Here is a 24,609-nt window from a genome sequence, read left to right as displayed (position 1 = left end):
ACAAAGGTGGGGGGACTGCCTGAGGGAGTGAGGGATGCTGGGTAGACAGGAACAAAGTGGGAAAAACTGGGACAACTGTAACACCATAATCAATGAAATATAAGTAAAAAAATTATTAGGATATACTTGTTTGGCAGAAAAATTGCAAGGCATTTCAGGCAGGAATGTCAATAGCATCGAATGGCAACAAGGAAGGAGTTAGAATGACATAAAATGAGCAGGAGGAGATAGGTGTCTATAGGGAGGGAAGGCTAAAGAAACAAAGGGAGAGCCAAGGTCCCAGATGGCATAGAGCCAGAATGTCCAAAGAGATTCTTACAGATGGACATAAGGTTGGAGAAGAGACGCTGAGGGTGCATGTAACCACTGAAGGTTTCCAACATGATGAATGGATTTTTTTGAGCCAAATATGACAACAGGTGGGTTTTTTTTCTTTTTAGAAAATACAAGAGTATAACTGATTATATCCCTGTCCTAACAAAGTATAGAGAGATATATAAGATAAATACTAAAATAGAGAGTTGGAGAGACATTGATCAAGTTTAAAAAGGAAAATAAAGCAAGGAAGAAGAGTAAAGTATACCACTGGTGATGTGTAAGATGACCAGCAAAGGCCTCATTGAGAAGCCAGCTTTAAACAAAAGAAGACTCAATGTCCTTCCATCTTTCTCCCCTCCCTCCCACATGGTTTGGATTATCACAAGCAAAAATCTCACACGTCTTTTAAGGGTTATTTTTCCTTTTGGGATCATACTTCTTATCTAATAAAGTACATGTTTATAATGTTTAACCTGTCATGATCTTTTTATACTCATATAAATGTAAGTGATGCTTTTATAATAAAAAAATTTTCATTTGTTTTTGATATAAGAATTTAAAAATTCATCAGTCATGGTGTAGCAGAATAAAAGAATCTAAAATAGATTTCACATGATTCCACTCCACTCCAACTCTGCATCAGGATATTCTCTCCTGATTAGTGTACTTTTTAACAGACACATTCACCTCAGTTATATACAATTCAAATACAGAGAATTTACACTGAATTTCTAGATCTTCTGATTTTTCTAAGTTTGTACCTTTACTTTTACAGAATTCTTGAATTTGTTTCATAATCCGAAAACCATGCTACATTAGATATCAGTTAAAGAACCTAGGAAACTTAAAGAATGACGATCTTTTTGATTTAAGCAACCTAAAAGTTTTTTCTTAAATGTCACCATTAGTCTCAATGGTCCTTAATTTACAGATTAGGTATTGTATTATGTACTCTGTGGTAAATGGAATTGCAGTCCTCTTTTTACTTTGTTTCTGTTTGTTCTTGCTCTTTCTTATAGTTTATTTTAAAAGAATAGCTAATTTAAATAATTTATTTAAGCTTGAATGGATAGAGCTGAATTTCTTACATCTTTTAAAAGTAAAACATTTATAAACATTCCAATGATATGAAACATTTAAGCAAGCTCATTTTACTATAACATAAAACTCACCAATATCATTTTAATTAGGACAGCTGTCATTTGTTCTTCCCAACTGCAGGTGAGGAAGACAGAAAAACAGTAGGTATTCCCCAAGAGTCTAATTGGAAAAGAATAGGGTTGTGCATTTTTTCAAACTCCCACTCCTTGGAAACAACAAATTGCCTCTACAACCTGTTCTGAAGTTTTGTATTTTAAAAATAAATTATTGTAAGTGTAATTGTGGCTGGGAGAAACAGGGAAGACCTCATATAGAAAAAAAAACAGTTTCATCATATTTTGGTCTTAGAGTGTCAAAATGATGAAAAAATATTGTAAATGGGAAAACTTTGTAAAAAAAAAAAGATTATCCATCAGGACCAAATTGGATGGTTTTCTGCCCATAAGGCAGATACACCTACTAATCAAGTTTGTGTTGTCAAAATACTTGGAAAGAATCATGAGATGATATGATAAAATATCAGCTCTTTCCAGGAAGGCATTGTTAAATGTTACAAAGTTGGATCAGAATCTACTGCTAACTTCTTCTACTTTAGTCTCTCTCTCTTGCCTTCAATGCGCTGGCTTCTTGTTAGACATATCCATCACTGCAGTGACACTGCGCCTTTAAGGCAGCGTGGCATAGTTTTTATGAACAAAGACCCAGAATGAGATTGCATGGATTCAAATCTCAGCTGTCATTTAATAGTTATATGATCCTAGACCAGTTACTTGACCTCTCTGTGCCTCGGATTTATCATCTATTAGATGAGGATAATGCTTGTAACTATAAATATTATTAGCACAGTGACTAGCTGGTATGACCTATTTGCTAACTATCATTGCTATTATTCTAAGGTCTATAAATCAGAAATATTATGAAACCCATTATTGAAACACTTGTAATAAAAGACAAATGAAATGCCACACACATATTTAAAGTTTCCTGTTTTGAAACTTTTTCTCAAATATGTACCTATGGTTGAAGTTTCAAATTATATAGCTTATCCTGCCAGGTAAATTGAGGCACTGTTTACAAAAATGGGAGCAATGAAAAAAAAGGAGATGTGGGCAAGAGAGAAGAGATGGGGAACGAGAGTACCAAGAGTTAAGTTTAAAACATGTGGAACACGAAACACCTGTGGGATATCCCAGTAAAAAATGTTAAATATAATTTTGTATGCCAAAAATATGAATATAACAAGTCTCAACTGATGGTAGAAATATGAGAGTCAATGCCATAAAAGTAGTATTTAAGAGTATAGGAATGGATGGATGAGATTACATAGGAGATATGAAATGTGGAGAACTTTGAAATCAAGAACTGAGTATCTTCAACATTTAGAAAGTAGGTAGAACAGCAGAACTGGCAGGTACCTGGAGAAATGTCACAGAGGGAGGGGGACAACCAGGTGTGCATAGTGTCATAGGTGGACAATGCTTCTGGCATGAGGGAGTCATCAAACATCAAGGCCAACTGAGAGACTGAGTAAGGTGATAATTTAACAATAATGACATGGTTTGAATAGTGAATGTAGGATTACATTTATCATTAAAACTTTCGCAGAGCTTGACTGTGAAAAAGAGCCTAGAAAAGGGGCATAAGATGGATGTTCAATAAAGAGAGGGTTTTGGTTTATTTGTTTTTAAGAGGAGTACAATCCAATGAATAATGCTGAAGTTTCAGGGGAAGGAAAGGGGAATAACTGAAAGATTGAGTCTTTGAGTAGATAAGCTTGATAAGACAATAAAAAAAAAATCCCATGTATAATATGAGCAGAAAAGTAGAAATGGTGGGAATTTGAGAAATTTCTTATACTCTTCTTATATTAGCTTCTAGTTTTGTCTTCAAGTATTGCTTCAGTCATATAGGAAGTATGGGACAAGGACTGGGTCATTTGTGGATTTGTGTGAGGGCAATTCACAGACAATGTTTTGTAGTTGTCTGTTTGTTAGCCCAAGAGATAGAACATTGTTTGCTAACTAAGTGGTGTCATGTTATGGAATGAAAATTAGGATTCTAGAGGTTCTAGTTTGAGATTTACCTTTAAATCAATATTTGATCTTGGTCTAACCATTTAAAAATCTCTGAACCTCATCTTTTTCTTTTGTAGGAGGAGACTAACACAGATCCTTTAGAGTGACTGATAAATGAGTTAGGTCACTCTTTGTTTTATTAAAATCCTTAAAATTATAACTATGGCACAGTCAAAATAGTTACCTAGATACTTACTTTGTATTCATAGACTAAATTGTAAAATCTTTCAGGCTTTCAATATGCCCTTTATAAAATCTGTCCTCAGTGGGGTGTTTTCAATTTTTTAACAGTTTGTCATTTAAAAATTTAAAAATAATTTTATTACTTGAGTGTTTAATTACAAAAATGTGCCTGGGGCATAAAAAGTAGAATTTGACACAAAAATCAATTTGAATTTTTGGTACTCTGGATGGACTGCTTTTGAGGAGAAAACAACACTGCTACCCACAACATGTTCATCAAGAATTTTCTACCTCCTGTTCCACGGCTTTTGCGGTTTTAAGTACACTTTATACATTTTTATCCAATGACAACACAATCAAAGATGTGCTATGAATCTTTTCTTTCTGTCCTGACAAGAATCTTTGGTCATAGCCAACTTAATGTGTAGTAAAAGACGTTTAATCTTAGCTGTGGCATATCCATTTTCTGTCACACAAAAAATAAATATACATAAAAGTAATAAGATCTAATAGAAAATAGTTTGGGACAGAGCTGCCTGACTTTAATTTTCTGAAATGCAAAGGATGCAATTAACTCCTGGGTTGTGATTAGTTTGTTGGAAGCAGGGTCTTCTCAGCAAATTACAGAATCCACAACAGCCATAATGGTGCCATCTACTCAGTATTATTTATTTGTCTTTTGATTTACAGCCCTGAAGATAAAGTCATATGGCTTATGGATTAATAATGAAACAGTCAAGTTCAAATTGCAGCTCTGTCTCTACTCTAATTGTGTGCCTGCCCCCTAACTTTTTAAAAAGTAGGTATTTGCCAGGACCACAGTGAAAGTACTTGCTTGGGCAGCAATATTTAAGGAGCACCAAAAACCCAGTGAGCAAGAAAAATGTTTTAAAGCAATATTTAAAAATCAAAATCAATATTTTAAACATCAGTATTTGTTGTTGATGAACAAAAGGTCAACATTTTAAATAAAAATAGGATCAATTAACAGTGGTGTTCTGAGCTATACTGGAACCTCAGACAAAAGGAAAATTCAGTAATATTGATGCTGTTTTGATTTGAACTTTTGATGTTCACCATAGATTTTGTGCATTGATTGTTAGTTTTTCAAATACTGCACTAATTAGTTTTAGTACCCCTTTAAATTTTGCACCCAGGCAACTGCCTCACTCGCCTCAATCTAGTCTCAGCCTTTTTAATTTACCACCCAAATAACTGGCAAGAGAGAAGCATTGTGCCCATAACTTGTTTCTACTGCTGCTGTAGAAGCACAATTCCCTTTGGAAGCCAACCACTATTCACCACACCAAGTTTTCTTCCTTTTATTTTCTGTAGAAGGGTTTATTGATGTGTTGCTTTAGAAAAATCCTTCTGGGTGGCCCTCAATACTTCTAACAACTGAAACAACCTACTATGTCAAGGGAGATAAAGAGTATTTTCAAGGAAAAGAAATTTCATATTTTTTGTTCAAAATCAGGCAATAGTTACAAGGCAGGCAGTGCAAAAATATAAAATTTTTCAACTAGAGGAAGTCAGTGAATCTCTGTGTGCATATACCTCAATAAATGACTGCAGTCAAAGGAAAACAATTTATAAGGAGACTGCTTCCAACCACAAAAAGCAAGAAAACAAAATTCTGAACTCAGAGATATCCAAGGGCCAGCTCTGTTATTCTCTCAACTGTGATCCACTCTCATCAGCACTTATTTGAGTTAAAATTTTACAATTTGGGGCATTATTTGATCAGTGTCTGCTGCTCCAACCAGACTTTAAGCTCCATGGGCCAGGGTTGGGGGAAACCATGACTTCTGTTTGCTTATCTTTGTGGAAATGGAAACTTCATGCCTCTGTACTCTCCACAGGGAGAGAATACCTCAGCATAGGTGGATGAGTATAACTGTCAACCTCAAGCAATGACATATGAAAGGACTTTCATAGCATATAAGTGAGGGCATGGCAAGGAAAATGGGCTAATATTAGGGTGTGGGCACCTGTGGCAATCCTTCTACCTTGAGATTGGTAAGAGGAGTTTTTCTCAAAAGAAGGCCACCCAGAAATAGGGGACACCTGTCTTCTTTGTCACCATTCCTCCTCATCCGTTTTCCAGAAGGTAGATCCAGGAACCTGGCACTGACATCCTCAACTTCCTAATCCTTTTAAATTGATAGAAGAAAATCCTAAATGAATTCTGAGGGCTAATTTAAGTTATTCTTCATTCATAAAACCTATGGGATTTATATTATCTTACACCATGTGTCTCTTGATGTTATACCATCTCGAATTGCTCACTGCGGCACATGTGGTAACGTTGTGTGAACTGAAAAAAAGGGACGGGAGTGCATATTCATCAAGACACATAGTCACTGGGAAATCTGTCAAAATAATAATGGTTCAAATATTCAATGACTACGAAGTAGATGATGTCTTCTAGATTTCTACAATAGAGGAATTATACAATACTATGAAGTGGCTACTGTTCCAGTGCTATGTCGGTCATTGTCATGTCATATTTTTGTCTTATATCTACAGAGTAAATTTAATTCCCTTCCTTCTTTCCTCCCCTTACCCCTTCCAAAGTTAACACAAATTAAGCCCATAGCAAATATCAGCTTACAGTAAATCCTTCCTGGCTAGTGAATTGAAAGCTTCCCTCAAAAGGGGAGAAGCCTAATTATGGAAATACAGGTGCTTTTGTTTGGTCTTTTATTTGTTTTATATGTTTAATTGTTCTATGGTATGTTTTGTTTTTATAATAATATAGCAATGTTTTAAACTTGTCAAAAATTTGAAACCTAAGTACTTATTTACAGCCAAGCCTAAGTAAATGTGCCTTGTCTGATTTGAGGGAAAATGCCCTGCATATTTGCAAAAACTCAATATAATCCCATATAATTCAGGGTATGCATTTTTTTATCCTCTTTTTAAATACAGTTATCTCTTTACTGTTATGCTACACTTCAGATCTCTAGGATGCTACAACTGTTGTGCAGCAAGCAAATTGGACAATCTTTCAAATGGATTACATTCTAATAGGGTGGTATTCTTATATTTTTGACCTCAGATTAATTAAACTAAATGGAAATTCTTACATATATATTTTTTCCCGACCCTACCACAAATTTAGAAGGCAACCCTAATCTGGGCATGGTCAACTGAAATAAAATATAAATAGATGATCTCAAAAGAGAGCTCTGTTTACATGCAGGATTTTCTTTGTTTTTGTTCTTAAAAATAATCAGGACCACAAGCTGGTCTCAATTAAAAATGCACTTAGCTAATGTTCACCTTTACGAGTGCTAAGTGAGAAGTAGCGAGACTTAGAAAAGTCACACAGTGAGCATGGAACATAACATAGCTATAGATATTTTAAAATTCCCTAAATCTACTATCCATCCATCTTATGGCTTTTTATAATTGAAATAACCCCCCGCCATATGAAAATGAGAACTTCACTAATTTTCATTCACCAAAGACAGTAGAAGCCCCCCATGGGTTATTAAGTCTGAGAGATGTGTGAACAAACATGATAATAAGCAAGTAAAGTGTATCATAAAATATACTGTGTTCATTTATTGTGACAACTGGGGTGTAATTATACTAGGAAATGTGCTGCACTTTAGTCAGTGAAAGTAATAAAATCTGAACACCAGGAGACCTTTCTGTAAGTCTGTGCTATTAAACTGCTTTTGAAGAGGTGAACAATCTAAAAATATGGGAGGAATGTTCAGTTTTATAGATTAGCAAAGCAGGGGTTAGTCAGACTCTCTTGTAGTCTAACAAATACAACCTCTTTGTTTTTTCTCATTACTTGTGGGTATAGAGCCGAAGAACATTTCCCTCCATTGCTGGGTAATTATAATGACTAAATTTGTGTGGATTACTTATGCTCTTCATCTCCCTCACTCCCTCCAATTAAGGAAATAGGGGAAAAAAACTCCGTTGTATTGGAAGTGACTCTACACACTGTAACTAAAAAAGCAGGAGAAAATTTATAGAAAGATAAGGAGACAAAGGCACCCTAGAGAAGACAATGTGACAAGATGACAAGTAGGTGTAATGATTAAGGCATTAACAGAGGTCACTAGGAAAAGTGAAAGGAACACGTAATTTCAGATTAGGAAACCCTGGGCTTCCCAGAGTGAACTGCTATTTGGGAAACTGTAGTTAATTGAATTTTATGATGCTTTCTATGAATATTAAAATGCATATCTTTTACTACCCTAATAGTTTTATTGCTACTCTGAGATTTATGTGCAGTGATATACCAAAAAGCATATGCAACAATTCACTAAAGAGCACCGAAGTGGATTACTACGGTTTCCTTTTTGTGCTTTGGCAGCAGACAATCACAATCATAATTACAGGATTGGAGCCACCTGCCAACTCAATGAACAGAACCACGTGGCTCCACATAAAATAGAAGCAATTCTAACATTAAAAAGAAAATGAGTGTTAAACCAAAGAGACCTGCAGGGACAGCCTAGGGAAAGCTGGGTATTTATTTTTTCCTGAGCACCAAATGACTGACTCTTATATTATCCCATTTACTGGCCCAGAAAGAAGCAGTGTCTGCCAAGATCTTTCTGGTTAAACTAGACAATCCAATGAAATGTCTGCATTCTGAGTTGCTTAGGAGAGGGCTGGTGAATTGAGACCTGTTATGGGCACAGTAAATCCTAGATTTTAGATTGTAAAGCTTATTCCTTCCAAGGCATTAAAGCAGGAAGCAAAAACTGGCCTCACTTTGATAAAACTGTTGTGTTGGTATGTATTTAGCTGGCTGAATCAACTGGAGATTACCAAAAGTCAAGGCGATGTGAAAATAGTGACCTCCAGAAGGTAAATCGCTACAATTTTGCAAACTGTAAATTCTGATTTATTACACAAGTTAACCCACACATGCATGTGTTAATATTTTGTTCTGAAATCCTCTAAATTTCACTTTCTGAGAGAAGTCCTCCCTCAGTTCCTTAAGTCATCTCAGGTATTCCTTGCTCTGTCCTCCTTACACATTTCTATTGCAGCAGAGCTTCTCACACTTCAATGTGCATATGTATCACCTGGGATCTTGTTAAATGCAAATTCTGATTCAGTAGGTGTGTAGGGGGAGGGGAGATTTGTGAGTTTGTATCTCTAATGAACTTAGAGGTAGTTTTCTTGCCCTCAGAACACACTTTGAAAAGCAAAGTATGAAAGCACTTCTTACATTGTAATGACCTGAACACAGACCAGTCACTTCCTTTTATCTACGAGCTCATTGAAAGCAAAGGCAAGGGCAGGACTGCAGTAGATACCAGTTATAGAATGTATTCCAGTTTTGATGTACAGTAAGGATCTTACCATATGTATATTAATTTTAATTCTCAATATAATCCTGCAAGATCTGTTATCACGTCCCCATTTTACATTGAAGAGTCTCAGATACATTAATTAACTTGGCCTTGGCCACACAGGGTACCATAATGTAGTCAGAATGCAATTCTGGATCAATTTGCCTCCAAATGTGTTATCTCTCCACTGCACTAGCAGCCTCCTGTTTATTCCTGTATGCACAGAGCCTAGAAGAGCACCTAGTGATATAAAATGTACTCGATATATGTGTTTGGATCTGTGACTCCATCTATAGATTCCACTTGCTCCTTTGTGTGGAATGCCTTTCCTGCTTCTCTTTACCCAGTTAAGGTACAACTCACTCCCATCACTTGCACTTAGCCAGCCCACTCTGCAGCGCTTGTCCTTTTTCTGAATACAGCAATTGTTTGCACCACACAACCAGCACTTAAATTGCTAGATATCTTATTAACCATGTACTTGCTACAAGTATTTATTGAGCATACAGCTACTAAGCACCAGGCACTGTTGTAAGCATTTGTGTTGGGTCATGAAACAAAACAGACAAACCCCTTGTTGCCCTGGGTCTTGGGAACCATTTGCCCAACTAAAATGAAAACTCCTTTGGGAAAAGGACAGAATCATTTCATGTTCCATAATTCTCAGTGTTTTTTACATAGTAAATGCACAATTAATAATAGTCTCAGATTTGGATAATTTACCACGTAAATATGTCCTGAATAAGCACAAGGCCTTCCTGTTTTGCCACAAGTGACCGTTGGAAAACAGAATGACACTTTCACTCTGCTTCTCATTTCCCGCCAGCAGTGTTTTAGGCCAGAAGCAGAGGTATTAAAGTCTCCTCCACAGTGTAAGTATCAGCCAGAGAGAAAATTCTCTCAAATCACAGTTTCCGGCAAAGGAAAACGATCTGTTCACAAGTGTTGAAATTACAAGTGCAGCTTCAGGAAAGGTTAGCCTCACTGCCAAGATGAACCTTCTCCCCCTTACACACAAGAACTATAGGCCAGAAACCTGCTAACTGGGAACAAAATCTCATGCTTATCATTTCGTGAAATTTTATTCAACAATATCTCAAATTTGCGCTTAGACAAAATATCTATTTTCCCTCGTTATTCAGAATGTTCCATATTTTGCTTCATAGAAAGCACCATTTTTAAAGTCTGCACATTCACTGAAGATATATAAAGTCCCTCCGTTTAGAAGCTGCAGCCTTGGGAAAGTTCCATTATATGTGTTGGTCACAAGTATTCATATGTATCAGTATAGGATACAGGTCTGCAGATGAGTGATTTAGAAGGGGAAATAGGACTCTATTTACTCTCTGTCGGTTCATCCTTATGTTATGTTGAAGAAATCTGCATGAATCAGTTCATCTTGAGTATGTTCTAAAACATTTGAAGTGGAAGTAAAGAATGCACACGAATCCTCTCAATTTGACTGTTTTAGTCAACATTGAGAGACTGCATAATGCAATCTGCAGACCATGAAATTTTAAGTGAGACAAGCCTGAATTCTTGTCATGTAAACACAGAATACTTCTTCAGCTTATATACATCTTTTGTAAAGTAGATGTCATACTTCTTGTTATGTAAGGATGATAAGACATTGTTTTAATACAAAAAACCCAGAACAAAGATGTTCAACTGGTAGTTGTATTCTTGATTGTATTAACAGTTATACACTCCTACTAATTATAGTACCGGATTTTTTTAAAATCACCAAAAAGCATTTATTTAATTACCAATAATAATTAATTTAGCATTCAACTAAGCAAGTATACAGGCATGAGCCCAGCACCAGTAAAATTTTCAGCTTAAAACAAATTTGATATAAATAAATATCTGAAAGGAGCTATAAATAAACAGCTATACAAACATGAAAGAAACAAATAGCTGAAGTCTTTGCCTTATGTTTCAGGATTAATTCAAAGTTTCCCTTCTCAAAACCGGAAGACACTCCATTAATCAGATTTCTTTTTCCAAGTTCTTCCTTTTTATAGCAGTTGGCAGGAAAGGTCTTTGGCTAAAATATAGTTTAAGATTAGTGTGGTGTGACTGAGCTGTAGCCTGCATCCTAGAAGAGCCTTAAACAGGAGTAAAAATAGGTCTGAGGGTTGAGGAAAAAGAAAGAGAAAATATAGGGACAATGAATCACAGACCCTTGGAGCACTAGGGACCTTAAACAGGAGGCAAACCATGTCTTTCATTTTCTAATGAGGAAACTCAGGCCCACAAAACTCAAGTGACTTGCTCAAGGTCACATACTGGGGTCTTGGCTAAAGAACTGTCACATGTAGATCATCTTATATTAGTAAAGACAAATAAAGAAACATGAAGATATTACTAGATATAGGATATTTGCTAATGAGAAAGCCATTGTATCTGGGAAATTCCTAGTGAACTGAAATCACATTTATTTAGCAAGTTGTAAGAGTAGGTAAAGATGTGAAATGTTTTAGGCAATGAAAAAGGATGTCATGTGAAGAATATACTGTCTCATATACATGGCATTTTTGACAGTGGTACAACTGACTTGAATTTCTTCTAGGTTAAAATTCATTTGCAGATTTGAATAACAATATATTTCTTAATCTATGCCAATTATTAGAAAATTATTCCAAAGAACCCCAAAGGGTAAGAATAGAGGATTATATGTGCACTTGGGTTTATTCATTCTCCTCATATTGCAGGGATAATTTTGCCTTGAACTAGATTTTTCACAGCATGAATAGTGTGAATGGGAACTTTTCAAACATTCTTAAGACTGCCAGCCAACGGAGGAGGCTGATAATCAAAATAAAAATGTGTGTTACTTCTTTCAAATCACCATGTAAGAATCATCCAAGATTGTATCAAAACTCTCATAAATCTAATCATGCTGTTTTACTTACAAAACATTTTTAAAAAGAACTTCCTTAATTCTATTAAATCAAATTTTTGTCTTCTGGAAAGCATATAATTAAGAAATGACTTTAGAGATCATCTAACAGTTCTCACACTTAGGTGTATACCAAGACTGCGTGGAGGCTCTTAAAATACAGGTTTCCAGGCCCTACCCCACAGTTTCTAATTCAGGAGGTCTGAAATATGGGAATATGCATTTCTAACAAATTCACAGGTTATGTTGACACTATTGGTCCAAAAACCATATTTCGCGAACCACTGATTTAGTCCAGCCCCTTCATTTTACTACTTCTTTTTAATTTAAATAGGTGAATTCTAGAGTTCTTGGAATTTATGTTTTAAGTTTTTGTCTCAACCCCTCCAACAACCAAGCAAATTGTTTTATTTCTGATGCTGTCACAACAGGCTTGGCAGACTAGTTGTGGTTTAAGCAGATTGGAAGATAGTAATATTCATCATCTCATTAAGCTGATATTAGGCAAATTCTTCTAAAATACTGAACCAAAGCAGTAAGGCCGAGTGAGCCTTTTGCACTTAACATTTGTATATACAACTCTACCGTCTTTACCATATTTACTATGAAAGAGAAAAACACCAAAAAATATTACTAACCCCAGCTATATATCATCAAATGGGCATATGGTCCTTTTGGGGTGTTGCAGAGGCAACATTCAGAGAATTCTTCAAGAATATTGGCGGACTAAGTCAGGGCACACAAGTGATGCATTATTATAAGCAAAATAGTAGAAAGCTTATGTTGTTGCTTGAAAAATACCCCAACATCGCAAAATCTTAAAACTTAGCTAAAAAAGATCAAACAAACAGTGTAGCCTCTCATAGTAATGTGATTATTCCTGCAGTATCAGCTAATTAATGAGGGGAAAAAAATAAAATGAACAAAAATAGTTATTTTGAAACAACTTAAAGTCCCAGAATTTGTTGATTTTAATGGGATAATATATAAAGCAGGACTTGAGCAGAATTTTACAAAAATAGAACATAATGTTTCTAATTCTACTGCCCATGGTAGGTATGCATGCAGGCGTGTGTGTGCGTACACACACACACACTCTCTCTCTCTCTCTCTTTCTCTCTCTCTCTCTCACCCACATTCCCCCAGATAGACACACACATCTTTATTCAAAGCACTTTCTTTCTAGCTAATTCCACATGGGTCTTTACTATCAGGAATAAAGATAATGAAAAATGCATTTACAGTAATGTGATAAAATATTACACATTACTCTTGCCAGATGTTACATAATATGTGGATGTTTTCTTAAAATAACTGCAGGGGCACACACATCAGTTACCTTGTAAATTGTGAACTGGGTGATCATGATGTGTCCATGCAGTGTCATCAGTTATAACAAATGTACCACTCTGGTCAGGGATGTTGGTAATGAGGGAGGCAGTGCATTTGTGGGGACAGGGGACATACGGAAAATCTCCATACCTTCCTCTTAATTGGCTGTGAACCTAAAACTGCTCTAAAAATAGTCTTAAGAAACATGTTCAAGACAACAATCTTAAAATATTACTGAGCATTTAATATGTGCTAGACGCTGTGTGAAATAATACCAAAAATAAAAGAATGAAATGTAAAATGTAGTTAGGGGATACAGGCACATGCACACATAAAAAGACACGTTCCAGAGAAAGTGTTTGGGGACTCAGAAGAAGAAGAGATCACCCTCTAAGCGGGGGCTATTGTGCTGTGAATGAACTTCATTCAAGCTGGTCATCTCCATGAACTGAATTGTCTTAGGCACAGTAGAAGAAGGGGCAGGGGAGGAGGACAATGAGGATGAGGGAGTCTTGCAGCAGAGGTGGGGGCACAGAGCATTCAGTGCTGGCACCAGCATGTCTCTATAAGTGTCCGTTGATGCCTGAGTGTAGGAAAAACAAAGCATGCTGTTTGCTGAGGAAGATTGTGGAGAACCTTAAATGTGGAATGAAAAAAATGTAGGAATGTCAGGGAAATAACTGTCAACTAAACCTCCTGACATTAGGAAAGGAAATATTGGGGTAAGGAGAAGATGATTTTCCGGGTGACCTTAAAGCCATAAATGTTAGCTGGTACTGAAGAGCTGCTCCATTTGGTTTTACATCACTATAACTTTCAAGGACTCAGCTTAAAAAAAAAAAGTATACTCACGATCATCACATAGCTTGTAGGCACTGAATTCTAGAAGTGGGGCCACATTCACAGCCCAGGCTACGGTCTCGCATTGTGCACTCCATAGATCAAGTTTAGTTTCAGGAGATTCGATTTTAAGAACCTTAGTTTTTTATCTTTGGCACTTCAACAATACTGAAAATGCTTCCAGGTTTTGATTTACAGAATTCTTATCACTGTCAATAAAAGGAATGTGCCTGACATACTAAAATCCAGTTTAATTACTTCTGTTATGTCTCCTGCGGCTGAAAGGAAATGGTGTTTTCTCTAACACTTCTCTGTTTTTAATTTAGTAAAACGGAGCACTTGCTCTGACTGGGACCTACAAGAGCAGATTTATAATTGATGTCATGGAAGTTGGACCCCAGAGTTTCAGCAACACAATCTTACTCTGAGGGTACAATGATCACATGCGTTTTGACCCTTGGTCTGGATCCCTTCAAGTTGGGCATTCTAGTGACCATCAAGAATTTGGCATGGAATTTGGCGGGATGTTTACGCACCATGGGTGGAATGACCTGGAGGAGATTAGCAAGCATATTCAAAAGCCTACTTTTCAAGAAGACTATTCCCACATTAGTATTTTCCCTGAGCTGCTGGAGTCCAGATGAGACCTTGAAAGCTTCCCAACAGGAGATGCCAAACATCACAATGTACACTCTACCATTCCCGTGAAGAAACCAAGCAACATATATTCTTTATTTCCCTCTACTACGTATTCCATCTGTTTCTCTCCCTAAAGGGTCATATGTTATACATTTATAAGAAGCATTCACACCTACGCGAACACAACTTCCACTGTCTCCATGAAAGGCAGCCTCCTTGTCCACGACCCACTTTTTAAAAACATCCTTCTAGGTCAGCTCATCCTGTTATGAAACTTGTTTCATTCTGAAATCATTTCAAGTTAAGAAATGCCTTTGTACCTCCCTATCTCAATAAATCCTGGGGAGATTAAGCCTTGGACTTCATAGGCTATTTTCTCAGAAATAGGAGAATTTAGATTATTAAGGTCATTAAAATCATGTACTCCATAATACCCAGAGCTAAGAGATCACCCTTGTACTTTATGCTTCTGTAGAATACTACCAGAGAAGCAACAATGTATAACAGTACTAAACTGCTTGGGAGACAATAATTCCTCCCCTTAAGAGAATCCTACACTTTAATTGCTACAGTAAATCTCATTAAAAACACAGAATCCTTTGTTCAGGGGAGGAAGAAACATCACTGGGTAAAGTACATTTTCTTCACAATATTTTTTTCTTTATGAATAGAATTATTCCTTAATGCAAGCACATTATTTCTATCATGACCTTTTCTCAGACTCTGCACATTTTCCCAAAGTTTTCTTTCCCTTCCCTACAAATACAAGGGACCCTTGGTCTTTACTATTAATCTTGTAGTGACTTTTCATGATCTGACTTCATACATTTTCTTGTGTTCCCTCACATGTCTTCCAAAAACCTTCAAAGACCACACTGCTAACCTATAACTTCATTTTTTTCTGCATTAACATTATGTATAGAGAGAAAACTTAGATGTAATCAACATAATGAAACACTTGGTACACATTCATTGGTCGACACAATTCTGAATCTCAGCTGCTCCTTCCTCATGGTACACATTGTGAATCTGACTCAAGAAAAGAACGTTGGGAAATATTTTGCCTGATTTCATTATGAAATATTCAATTATTGTTTCTGAGCAACTCAAGCTGTCACAGACAAATCACAGAAAATTTCCATCTCTCTTTCACAATCAGTACCTTTTTATAAGAGAACTGGCAGTTAATGACAGCATGCTTTTGATAGATATAAAATTCTAACTCATCTTTAGAAGTGGCAACTGAGCAGTTCAGGGGTAGAGCATGTTTCATTAAACATAATGCTTAAAATTAAATATAAGAATAAAGTGTCAGATGAGGATGGAAAAAAGTCCACCATGTTAAATGACAGTCATTACTAACTCCTCTAGAAAATTTTGTATCAACTGCAGCGGGGCGGTGGTGGGGGGTTGGAGGTCGGTTTCAATAGCGCTGAAATTGAATCTATCCCTCCATGGGAGAAACTGTGGGTGCAAATAAGAATATAGGCTCAAAGTTAGACAGACTGACATTCAAATGTGCCAATAACTAGCCATTTCAGCTTAAAGAAGTGATTTAAAGACTCCATGCAAGATCCTCACGTGTAAATTAAAAACAATATTTTTGAATATTGACAAGGTAAGATTTATAATATTTAAATAGCATGCATATAGTACCTGTTAATTATGTAATTAGCATTAATATATGTTGGTATAATCTACATAAAAATATTTTGTAGTTCTTCTTGTGCACTGGCTAGGTATATCCACAGCAAGAAAATATATAAAAACTTATCTATTTCCCAAAGTCAAAGCTAATTATTTTTTTAATTTTATACTGCTCCGTTCAAAATATACCCACGATGATCTGATTCCGTAAAGTTGGAGAATTATTTAACACTTTATTTACATATCTCCTTGATTAATAAATGAATACTAAATTATACATATATATATATAATTTAAACTTATTTAGTGTTATACAGGATTCTGAGAATTCACCACGATTAAACTTCCCTTTGTTCACAGGGGCTTTTAGTATATAATTTCTCACCAAGTAAAATCCATTTAAAAAGTTAAAGCAAATCTAAAGGTCTCAAATTTCAAAAATTTGCACCTCAGATTCAGGTACTCTCCTCCCACCCCAGCCTGGATTCTGCCCCTGCTGTGTTTGCTAGGGCTGGAGGGCAAAGTGAGAAATCTGAGCACAATACACTCACAGATAAAGAAAATCATTCAAATCGAGACTATGGTCATGGCGCTCTTGAGGACATTATCTGCTGAGAATTAGAACCACTGTCATCCCTTAAGAACAGTTCACCAAGATGACTGGCAAAAACTTTCTCTCAAGGGAGCCCTGGCCTAGTTGGGCTCTGTTGGGATATGGCCTCATGACCACACTAATTCAAAAGCTGAAGGCCACCTCCATATTTGCATGAGACCTGAGAGGAAGAACACCAACATAAGAGCCAAAGCAAGGTCCAAACAGGATTTCAAGTAAGCCAAAAATATTAGAACGGTACAAGCAGGGGAAAGAAAGTCAGTTGGGCCTTCCATCTTGATTCCTGGAGCCAAACCAGCATCATTTACACTGACTCAAAAACGCCACCTACAATCATGTATAATTCAGCTGCTGAGCAATATGGGGGACTGATCTGGGTCATTTGAACATAGCAACACTCTCCACCACTGTTTGGGGTGTTTCTCTGCACTTAAATTTTCTCATACATCTTCAAACTGTCATTTGACAGTCCAATTGCAATATGAAAAGACCAGGACTTCCTTTTATGCATCTATTTTTATGGTGTTTATTACCAACAAGAGAAACAGATAAATTTATATAAAATAGTTGAAAATAGCACTTCTATCACACAGTACATTTCTCTATCATATGTATGCTTTCCTTTGTCTTTTATTGCACTTTTTGACTCAGTGTGAATAGTCGCTTTAACCCTTCATGGTTTAACCTATGCCAGGTCTGATGCAGTCTCCCCATAGATAGTTTTTTAAGTCATTATCAGCAAATATTGCTTATGAATTGCTTTAAACAACGTCAGGGCTGCCATTTAGAACAGTTCCAATATTCAAGGATAAGGAGAGTCATAATATTCACAATTAGGATCTGGTTGTGGACATAGTTAATTGCTAAATTTTATTCAGCCGTAAATGGCGTTAGCAGCAAATCAGCTCACAGCTTAATACTACTGGCAATTCTAAATGGGAGAGAAATGATGTTCCTTTATCCAAGTTATTTTTGTATATGTTCTTATTTGCTTCCAGTAGTTTTGATATTCATGCTCAGATACAAGATATGGGGTAGGACTCCCTTTCAAAGAACAAAAAAAGTGAGAAAAAAAGATGAAGATATTTTTTAAATGTCATGGTAACAAGTCACAGTGAAATATATTTCATCGTTGTTTCAGTGAACATTTCTAATTCTCGTATAAAAGATATAATATATTCTCATCAGAAAGATTTTCTTTTGGCAAAGTTCTGAATTCTGAAAATAGCTTTTCGATGGCAGTGCCCACACCCTCCTACTACCAAAATAACAGCACTGTGATGTATTATTCCCTCTTGGTAATAAACATCATTGAAGCTGAACTGTAATTTGGCACACAACATTTCTATACTAATGTAATATGACAATGTTATTGTGTTCACTGTTTTCCATGTGATCATAGTCATATTCATCTTCCCCAACCTGACATTAAATTCACTAATACTATTACATTCTATTCTGGATCAATGGGTAAAGCAGAAAAGGATTATTGTAGCCTACTGGTTTGATGCTGGTGTGTCTGTGTACAAGTATGTATAGGTGATATGAAGATTTCATATAATGAATGTAAATTCTCAGACATGGCACATAGCAAGCAATCAATAAGTGATTATATCCAAGAGAAAGTCCACAAACAACTGTAATACGTAGTATGTACAAAAACTGTTGCTCTAAGATTTTAGAAGAAGGAAAGTTAAGACTCAGCTCAGAAGACTAGGTACATTTCCACGGGGTGACAGAATTTAAGTAGAGACTGAAAATGAAAATATATTTTTTTAAGCAGATACAGTGAAAGGAATGTATTGCAAGTTGAATGAGTGCATCCTCCAAGAAGAAAAATTAGCAGAGACCATGGTGAGGAAAGTGAGAAAGTATAATGTTGTTCAGAGAGCCGTAAGAAACATATCTCACAGTAACATGCCCTATGAACAAGGTTCTGCGATAGGTAAGGATGGAAATGAGAGCTAGGTTCAGATCATGGAGGTTTATGGACTCCTAAATGATGAACTTGGACAGTATTGTGTGCCTCTGAAGTATACTAGAAATCCTTAACTAAGATTCATTCGCCTAGTTGCATTGATTTAGTGAGTTGATATTATCAGCAATTACATGCAGTACAATATGCAAAATACTGCGCTTATGAGCCACCCCAAAATAAAGGACTATTTTCCCTGGGAAAAGCATATAGTTCAGCAGAGAATTAAGACCAAACACAGGTAACTACAAGGTAGAAAGTGAGGGCTGATAAAACAGCATAAACAAAACTTTACAAAAGTCAGGGGAGGAAAAAAATTGCCTTACTTAGGAGAATCAGAAAGAGCTGGTGGTATTTAAACTAAGGAGAACAGGATAGAAGAACAAAACTGGTGCAGAGGCATGAGATGAACTGGAAGACAAAGGACTAAGAAGTAAAAAACTCAAGATGGACAGTACTACAATAACCAGAAAAATAATATTGGGGTTCTAAAATATGATATTAATGTAAAAGAATTGAGGAGCTGAGTACACTACACTATCACACGTGCACACACACTCACATACACAGGGATTGTTTTTGTCAATGAGTAGGTCAATTTTCCAGGGAAGAAAGGGTTTCACAAAGACTTGTCTTTGACATCATTTTGCCTAAGTGCCTCCTTTTTGAAAGACTCCTTTAAGTTCATTAATTAGTATGATTTATCCAATATTATACTTACAAGCTAAAATGTATTCCCATCTTCCCATTGTTAATTATATCTCTAGGCTAACATAAATAAAATTTTCTAGTTATTCTTGTCCACTCTATGAAACTTCCCAGAGAGATGACATTTAGGAGGTCTACTGGGGGCTTTGAGGGGTCTCCTTTGCAATGCGGTGTGCCCTTTCCCCTTATAAAATGCTTTACTTATTTTTTTGTTTTCTATGCTGTTGGAGCCTGCAGTCACAGAATTTATGAATAAATACCTAATTTGAAAATATTTTTATTAAGAAATGAAATGCCCTAAATTTTTTTTTTTTTTTTTAGTCAACCACTATACAGAAGAGGAGTTAAAAATCTCAGGAATCACACTAAATCTATTTGTGCAACTTATAGAGAAACAATGAGGTGTAGAGACAAGGTTTATTTGGATCAATTTAAAAGGTGAAGAAAATGTGGTCTGCCACTTATACTGCTGTATCAATTGCACATCCTCAAGGTAATAGTTACTATTGTACCCTCTACAAACTATAGTTTCTATTAAAGTAAGATTTGCTATTAAATATGTATTTGTGCCTCCATGGTCTCACCATCAAAACTGCAAGGTACAAACCAAGAAACTATTTCACATTTCCAGAAAACCCACTAGGAGGTAATGATTTAATCAAAATGCATGTATTCTGAGAGCCCTCCAAAGTAATTTTAATGCTGATTTGTGCAAGAGGCATATCAGGAGACACATTTATTGGATGACATTTACCTTATTTACAAGAAAATAACAAATAGCCGTATCATTGTCATCACCACTACTATCACCCAAGAGCAGCATTCAAATAATTTTCTGTAAAAATGATTTGAAGGCAGCATGATACTGAAAGTAGGATCTTGATGTTCTTTTAGGAAAAGTCTGGCAAATACATACGGAAAATTATATTCTTCATACTTAACCAGTATATAAGGATACACAATCTGACACAACCAAATGGCAACTGTTTTGTAAAACATAGAAACTGGATTAAGTAATGTTTGGCAGAGAAAGTTCTTTAGCAAGAAGAAAAATGTTCTCATGCAAAAAAAATAAAAAATAAAAAGCTCTCTCAGCTACCACATGTAGTCATATATCTGTCATGATTAAACTCAAGATTAAAAACTTGCCATAAAAAATCATAACAAATTATCAGTTTTCTGGTTGTCCTTGAAAATAAGAGAATGTCATTTTCTGTGGGGCAGGAGCAAACACAGGAAGTCACTATTCTGTGTACACACATACCTATCTTTATTAAAAGCATCTATAAAATATTTACTTTGTTTTCTGTACATACAAGTATTTATCAAATCTTATGTAAGTTTACTCATATAACCCCAATGGAAGTGATTGTGTGATTTGATTTGTAGAAATACAGCATTTGCAAATGTGTGATAGCTTGAACACATGTTTATTGCTTCAAGTTTACCTGTAACTCTATGGAAGATGTTACTGTTAGAATGGAGACTCTTTCTCCATCTATGATCTTTACAGGTGTCTTTCAAGTACTATTTTACTTTACGTTAGTTGCCTGTTAGTTACTATATTCAATATTTTGGATAGGAAATTTGAAGATAGATGATGAATTGTACAACATTGCTAGGCAAAAACGCAGTTCATTGAAATATTATAGTTTGACCCCTGCCTTCAACATTGCGATACACATATCTACTGACACGAATAACATCTCAAATAGAAAAAGGTCAAAATGAACAAACTCCGGTCGTTCTTTAAATCCATACTCAGTCCAGTCTTTGCATCAAAGCCCAAACCTTCAATCATCACACTGCCCACCCCATCATCTGAGAGCTTTCCTTAAATGCTATAGCATTAAAAACAGGAAGCATACACCCTATTTTACAGCTAGGGAGCTTTTCCAGAAATATTTTCTCAATATAGTGAAATGTAACGTTTTGAAGGAAATGCCTTTATCATATTGATGAAATGCTGTAAATCATGGTCTATTTGAAAGTTTAGAAATGGAACATCATCCTCTATTTCAGTTAATGTAGCCTCAGAATCCTCACTGCAATCCCATAGATAAGGCACTAGCAGACATTTCATGATATAAGGTGAACACTGTGTTTCTTTGCCATGCTTATATTGTGAGACTAAAGGGGGAAAATCATCCACAAGCACCCACAAGTGGCTAAAATATAAGGGGGAGTATTTCAAGGACAAAGTTTAAACATGTTTTTAAAGCAAAAAGCAGGCATGGGCTTGAAGAGATGTAGAGAGAGGAAAAAACATAAGGAGACCTGTCATCATTTAGTGAAATTACAGCTCTCAAGATGTAATCCTATAAAGTTAAATATCACTTTACATAAAGCAATATGTAGTCTCTTTCATAAACCAGGGGTAAATTTCACATATAGGAAATAAAAATATTATTTTCAACAAGGTGACAATTAACAATTTAAAAAAAAATTTACAACAGTTTAAAACAAAAGAATTCACCTTCATCATCCTAACATTTAGCTAATAGCATCCTTGATTAATACTTTAGTATTTAAAATCATCCTTTCCACAGAAACAACTGTTTCTCCTGCTTATGACAGTGTAATTTAATCACTGATAATACGAAGAGCCCCAGTTTTTAGAACCTGGATATCACACAGTAACAGAAACAAAGGCGAGTATCAGTTGACTGCAGAGAGGCACTTACGGTCATTGCAGAGTGGCCCACTGAAGGAAGTCATACTACAGTCACAGCTGAAGCCATCCCACTGCTGCAAGCACACACCCTGATTGGAACATGAGTCCTCTTGGCAGGTTGTGCTGGGCCCTGCAAAAAAAAAAATCCAAAAGAAATTTGGGTTCTTATAAAAAAAACCCAAAAGTGTTTTATGCATGAGCTAGGTCACATATAGTAGTTGCCAACACCTCAAATTATATGACCAAACTAATGGAAGTTCTAGTTCACACACCTAAATTAGAAACAGAGAAGCTGTAATGTGAAGATTTTCAGAAGTTTCAAATATAGGACAAAATACATTATAATAGTACACTAAACCAGCAGATATTAAAAGCAAGCACGTAGCTTCTAGTATGTTCATGGTAACAGGGAAGCTCATTGAATTATCAATAATTCTCTATCACTGTTTAAATTTTAGAAAAATGAACGGATCTCCTTAACTTCTGACCAATGGATAGAGACGCCATGAGAAACAGAGATTATAACTTCATAAAATTGAGATAAGATTGACAAAAATAACTGAAGAGAGGTATGCAGAAATGTCCTAGGCATTCTAGACGTTACCCTCCACACACTATGAATAAAGTTATGATTGTTGGGTGTTTTGGATAGGTATGTTGGCAAGTATCAATTCGCATGCTTTGACAATTTCATGCAATTACACATAAAATGAATAACTCTTTATAAATGACATGCCCCATTTTAACATACAAGTAAAAAGAATGCTATTCTATTTCTAAAGAATCATAACTAGAACACTGAAAATCAACTAAAAGAAGGATGATCAAAGCACTAAAGGTAACCACTAAACAAACATATTCAAGACTGAAAGCCTTTGTGCCAACTATGCTACAGAATGAGGTTTCTTGCACAACGTTAAAAAGGGGGAAAATTAAATCTGAACCCAAACAACAGTTACTGCAAAAATGTAAAAACTGTTATTTTGAGGTTTCCACTGTGAATATGGGGTTTCAGTCTTGGTTTATACACACAGGGCTATCTACCTTGCAAGTCAGCTTTCATCAATGCAACTTTGTCAGCAAAATTAAAAAAAAAAAGCAAAATATATTAAATGTTAGTAAGCAATACTGAAATGGGGCAAACACAGAAGAACGTTCAGATTCAAAAAGCATGCTGCTGTAAAGGGGGAGAGAGAAATGCTATATAAAGCAAATAAATTAATACCAACAGCCATAAATTTTAAGCCAAAAATGAGAAAGCAGTAATTTATTAGAATTCTGCAATATATGTGCATATACATATATATAAAATGGTTAACTGAGCTGATGGCATGTAATGAAGGAAAGTTAAAAAGGCCTCTGTAGTTTTTGTCCTTTGGATAGAGATGAGTGCATTACCAAAGTGATTGCATTGCTTATTTGGAACCCGCAGCACAATTTGTCATGTATAAATACAGTGCAGACTGCGATCATTAGCAGAGAAATTATCCTTTTCCATTTCTTCCCCCTCTAGATCTTTTTTATCTTGCTACTGCAATTAAGTCTTAAAACTATAATGCCAGCCATTCATGCCAACAGCTGAACCCCAGAGTGACACCAAGCTAGCAAAATGTATATGTTGTTTGAAGTAAATGAAAGAATAAAAGGTGGAAGAAACAAATCTTTACAAAATTATAATGTGAGTTTTTTATCTTTGCTCTTAACAAGTTGGGTCAATACTGCTTAAGGGCTTCTGAGTTATGTTTGCATTTTCCCCGCCTTCATAATTGTCTTTCACTCTTATAAACTGCCCTTTGCACGTTTATCAAAATAGAATCTCACTAGTAATGACTGAATTAGAGAAGGTAAAAAAAGGAATGCTGTCTAGCCTAAATAGCTTCAGAGTAAAAATTAAAAATATTTTGTAGTAAACACAATTTTATAGGTTTTATGCAAATATCAAAACAGCCATCAGCCTAATCAGATGCTATTAACAGTGAGAGCCTTTGGGGTAAATGCTTTGGTGAATAAATGAGATTTATCTAAAATTAGCCTTTCTATAAATTAATGTTTTAGTAAAATGTCTATTTAAACATGCTCCTTACAATCCTATTTCTATTACAATTTTCTTAGTAAAGGTATTCATAGAAAGTTATTGGATTTAGGCTAACCTATGTGAATTTTCCTAAGTTTAAAAACTATAATATTGCAAATACTAATTATATAATAATAATTGGTATGGTAGTAATAATAGTTATTATTAGTGACAACTGTTATTAATAATAAAATAATC

The 24,609-nt window shown here is 35.5% G+C and overlaps 1 protein-coding gene across 6 annotated transcripts in view; it reads right to left on the bottom strand.

The window, feature by feature from the left end:
- Positions 1-24,609, bottom strand: part of NRXN1 (neurexin 1) — a 1,065,318-nt gene that overhangs the window by 501,998 nt on the left and 538,711 nt on the right. For all 6 annotated transcript variants that reach the window (XM_054575454.1, XM_054575455.1, XM_054575456.1 and 3 more), the window contains one exon: positions 22,348-22,467. In XM_054575454.1, coding sequence (XP_054431429.1) covers positions 22,348-22,467 — 120 coding nt within the window. The remainder of the gene's footprint in view (positions 1-22,347; positions 22,468-24,609) is intronic.

The sequence above is a fragment of the Pteronotus mesoamericanus genome, unplaced genomic scaffold, assembly GCF_021234165.1.
Source record: "Pteronotus mesoamericanus isolate MK-2021 breed Mesoamerican mustached bat unplaced genomic scaffold, CSHL_Meso_final contig_291, whole genome shotgun sequence".
Lineage (NCBI taxonomy): Eukaryota > Metazoa > Chordata > Mammalia > Chiroptera > Mormoopidae > Pteronotus > Pteronotus mesoamericanus.
The sequence above is the reverse complement of the archived record's forward strand: the minus strand, read 5'-3'. Positions and strand labels throughout refer to the sequence as shown.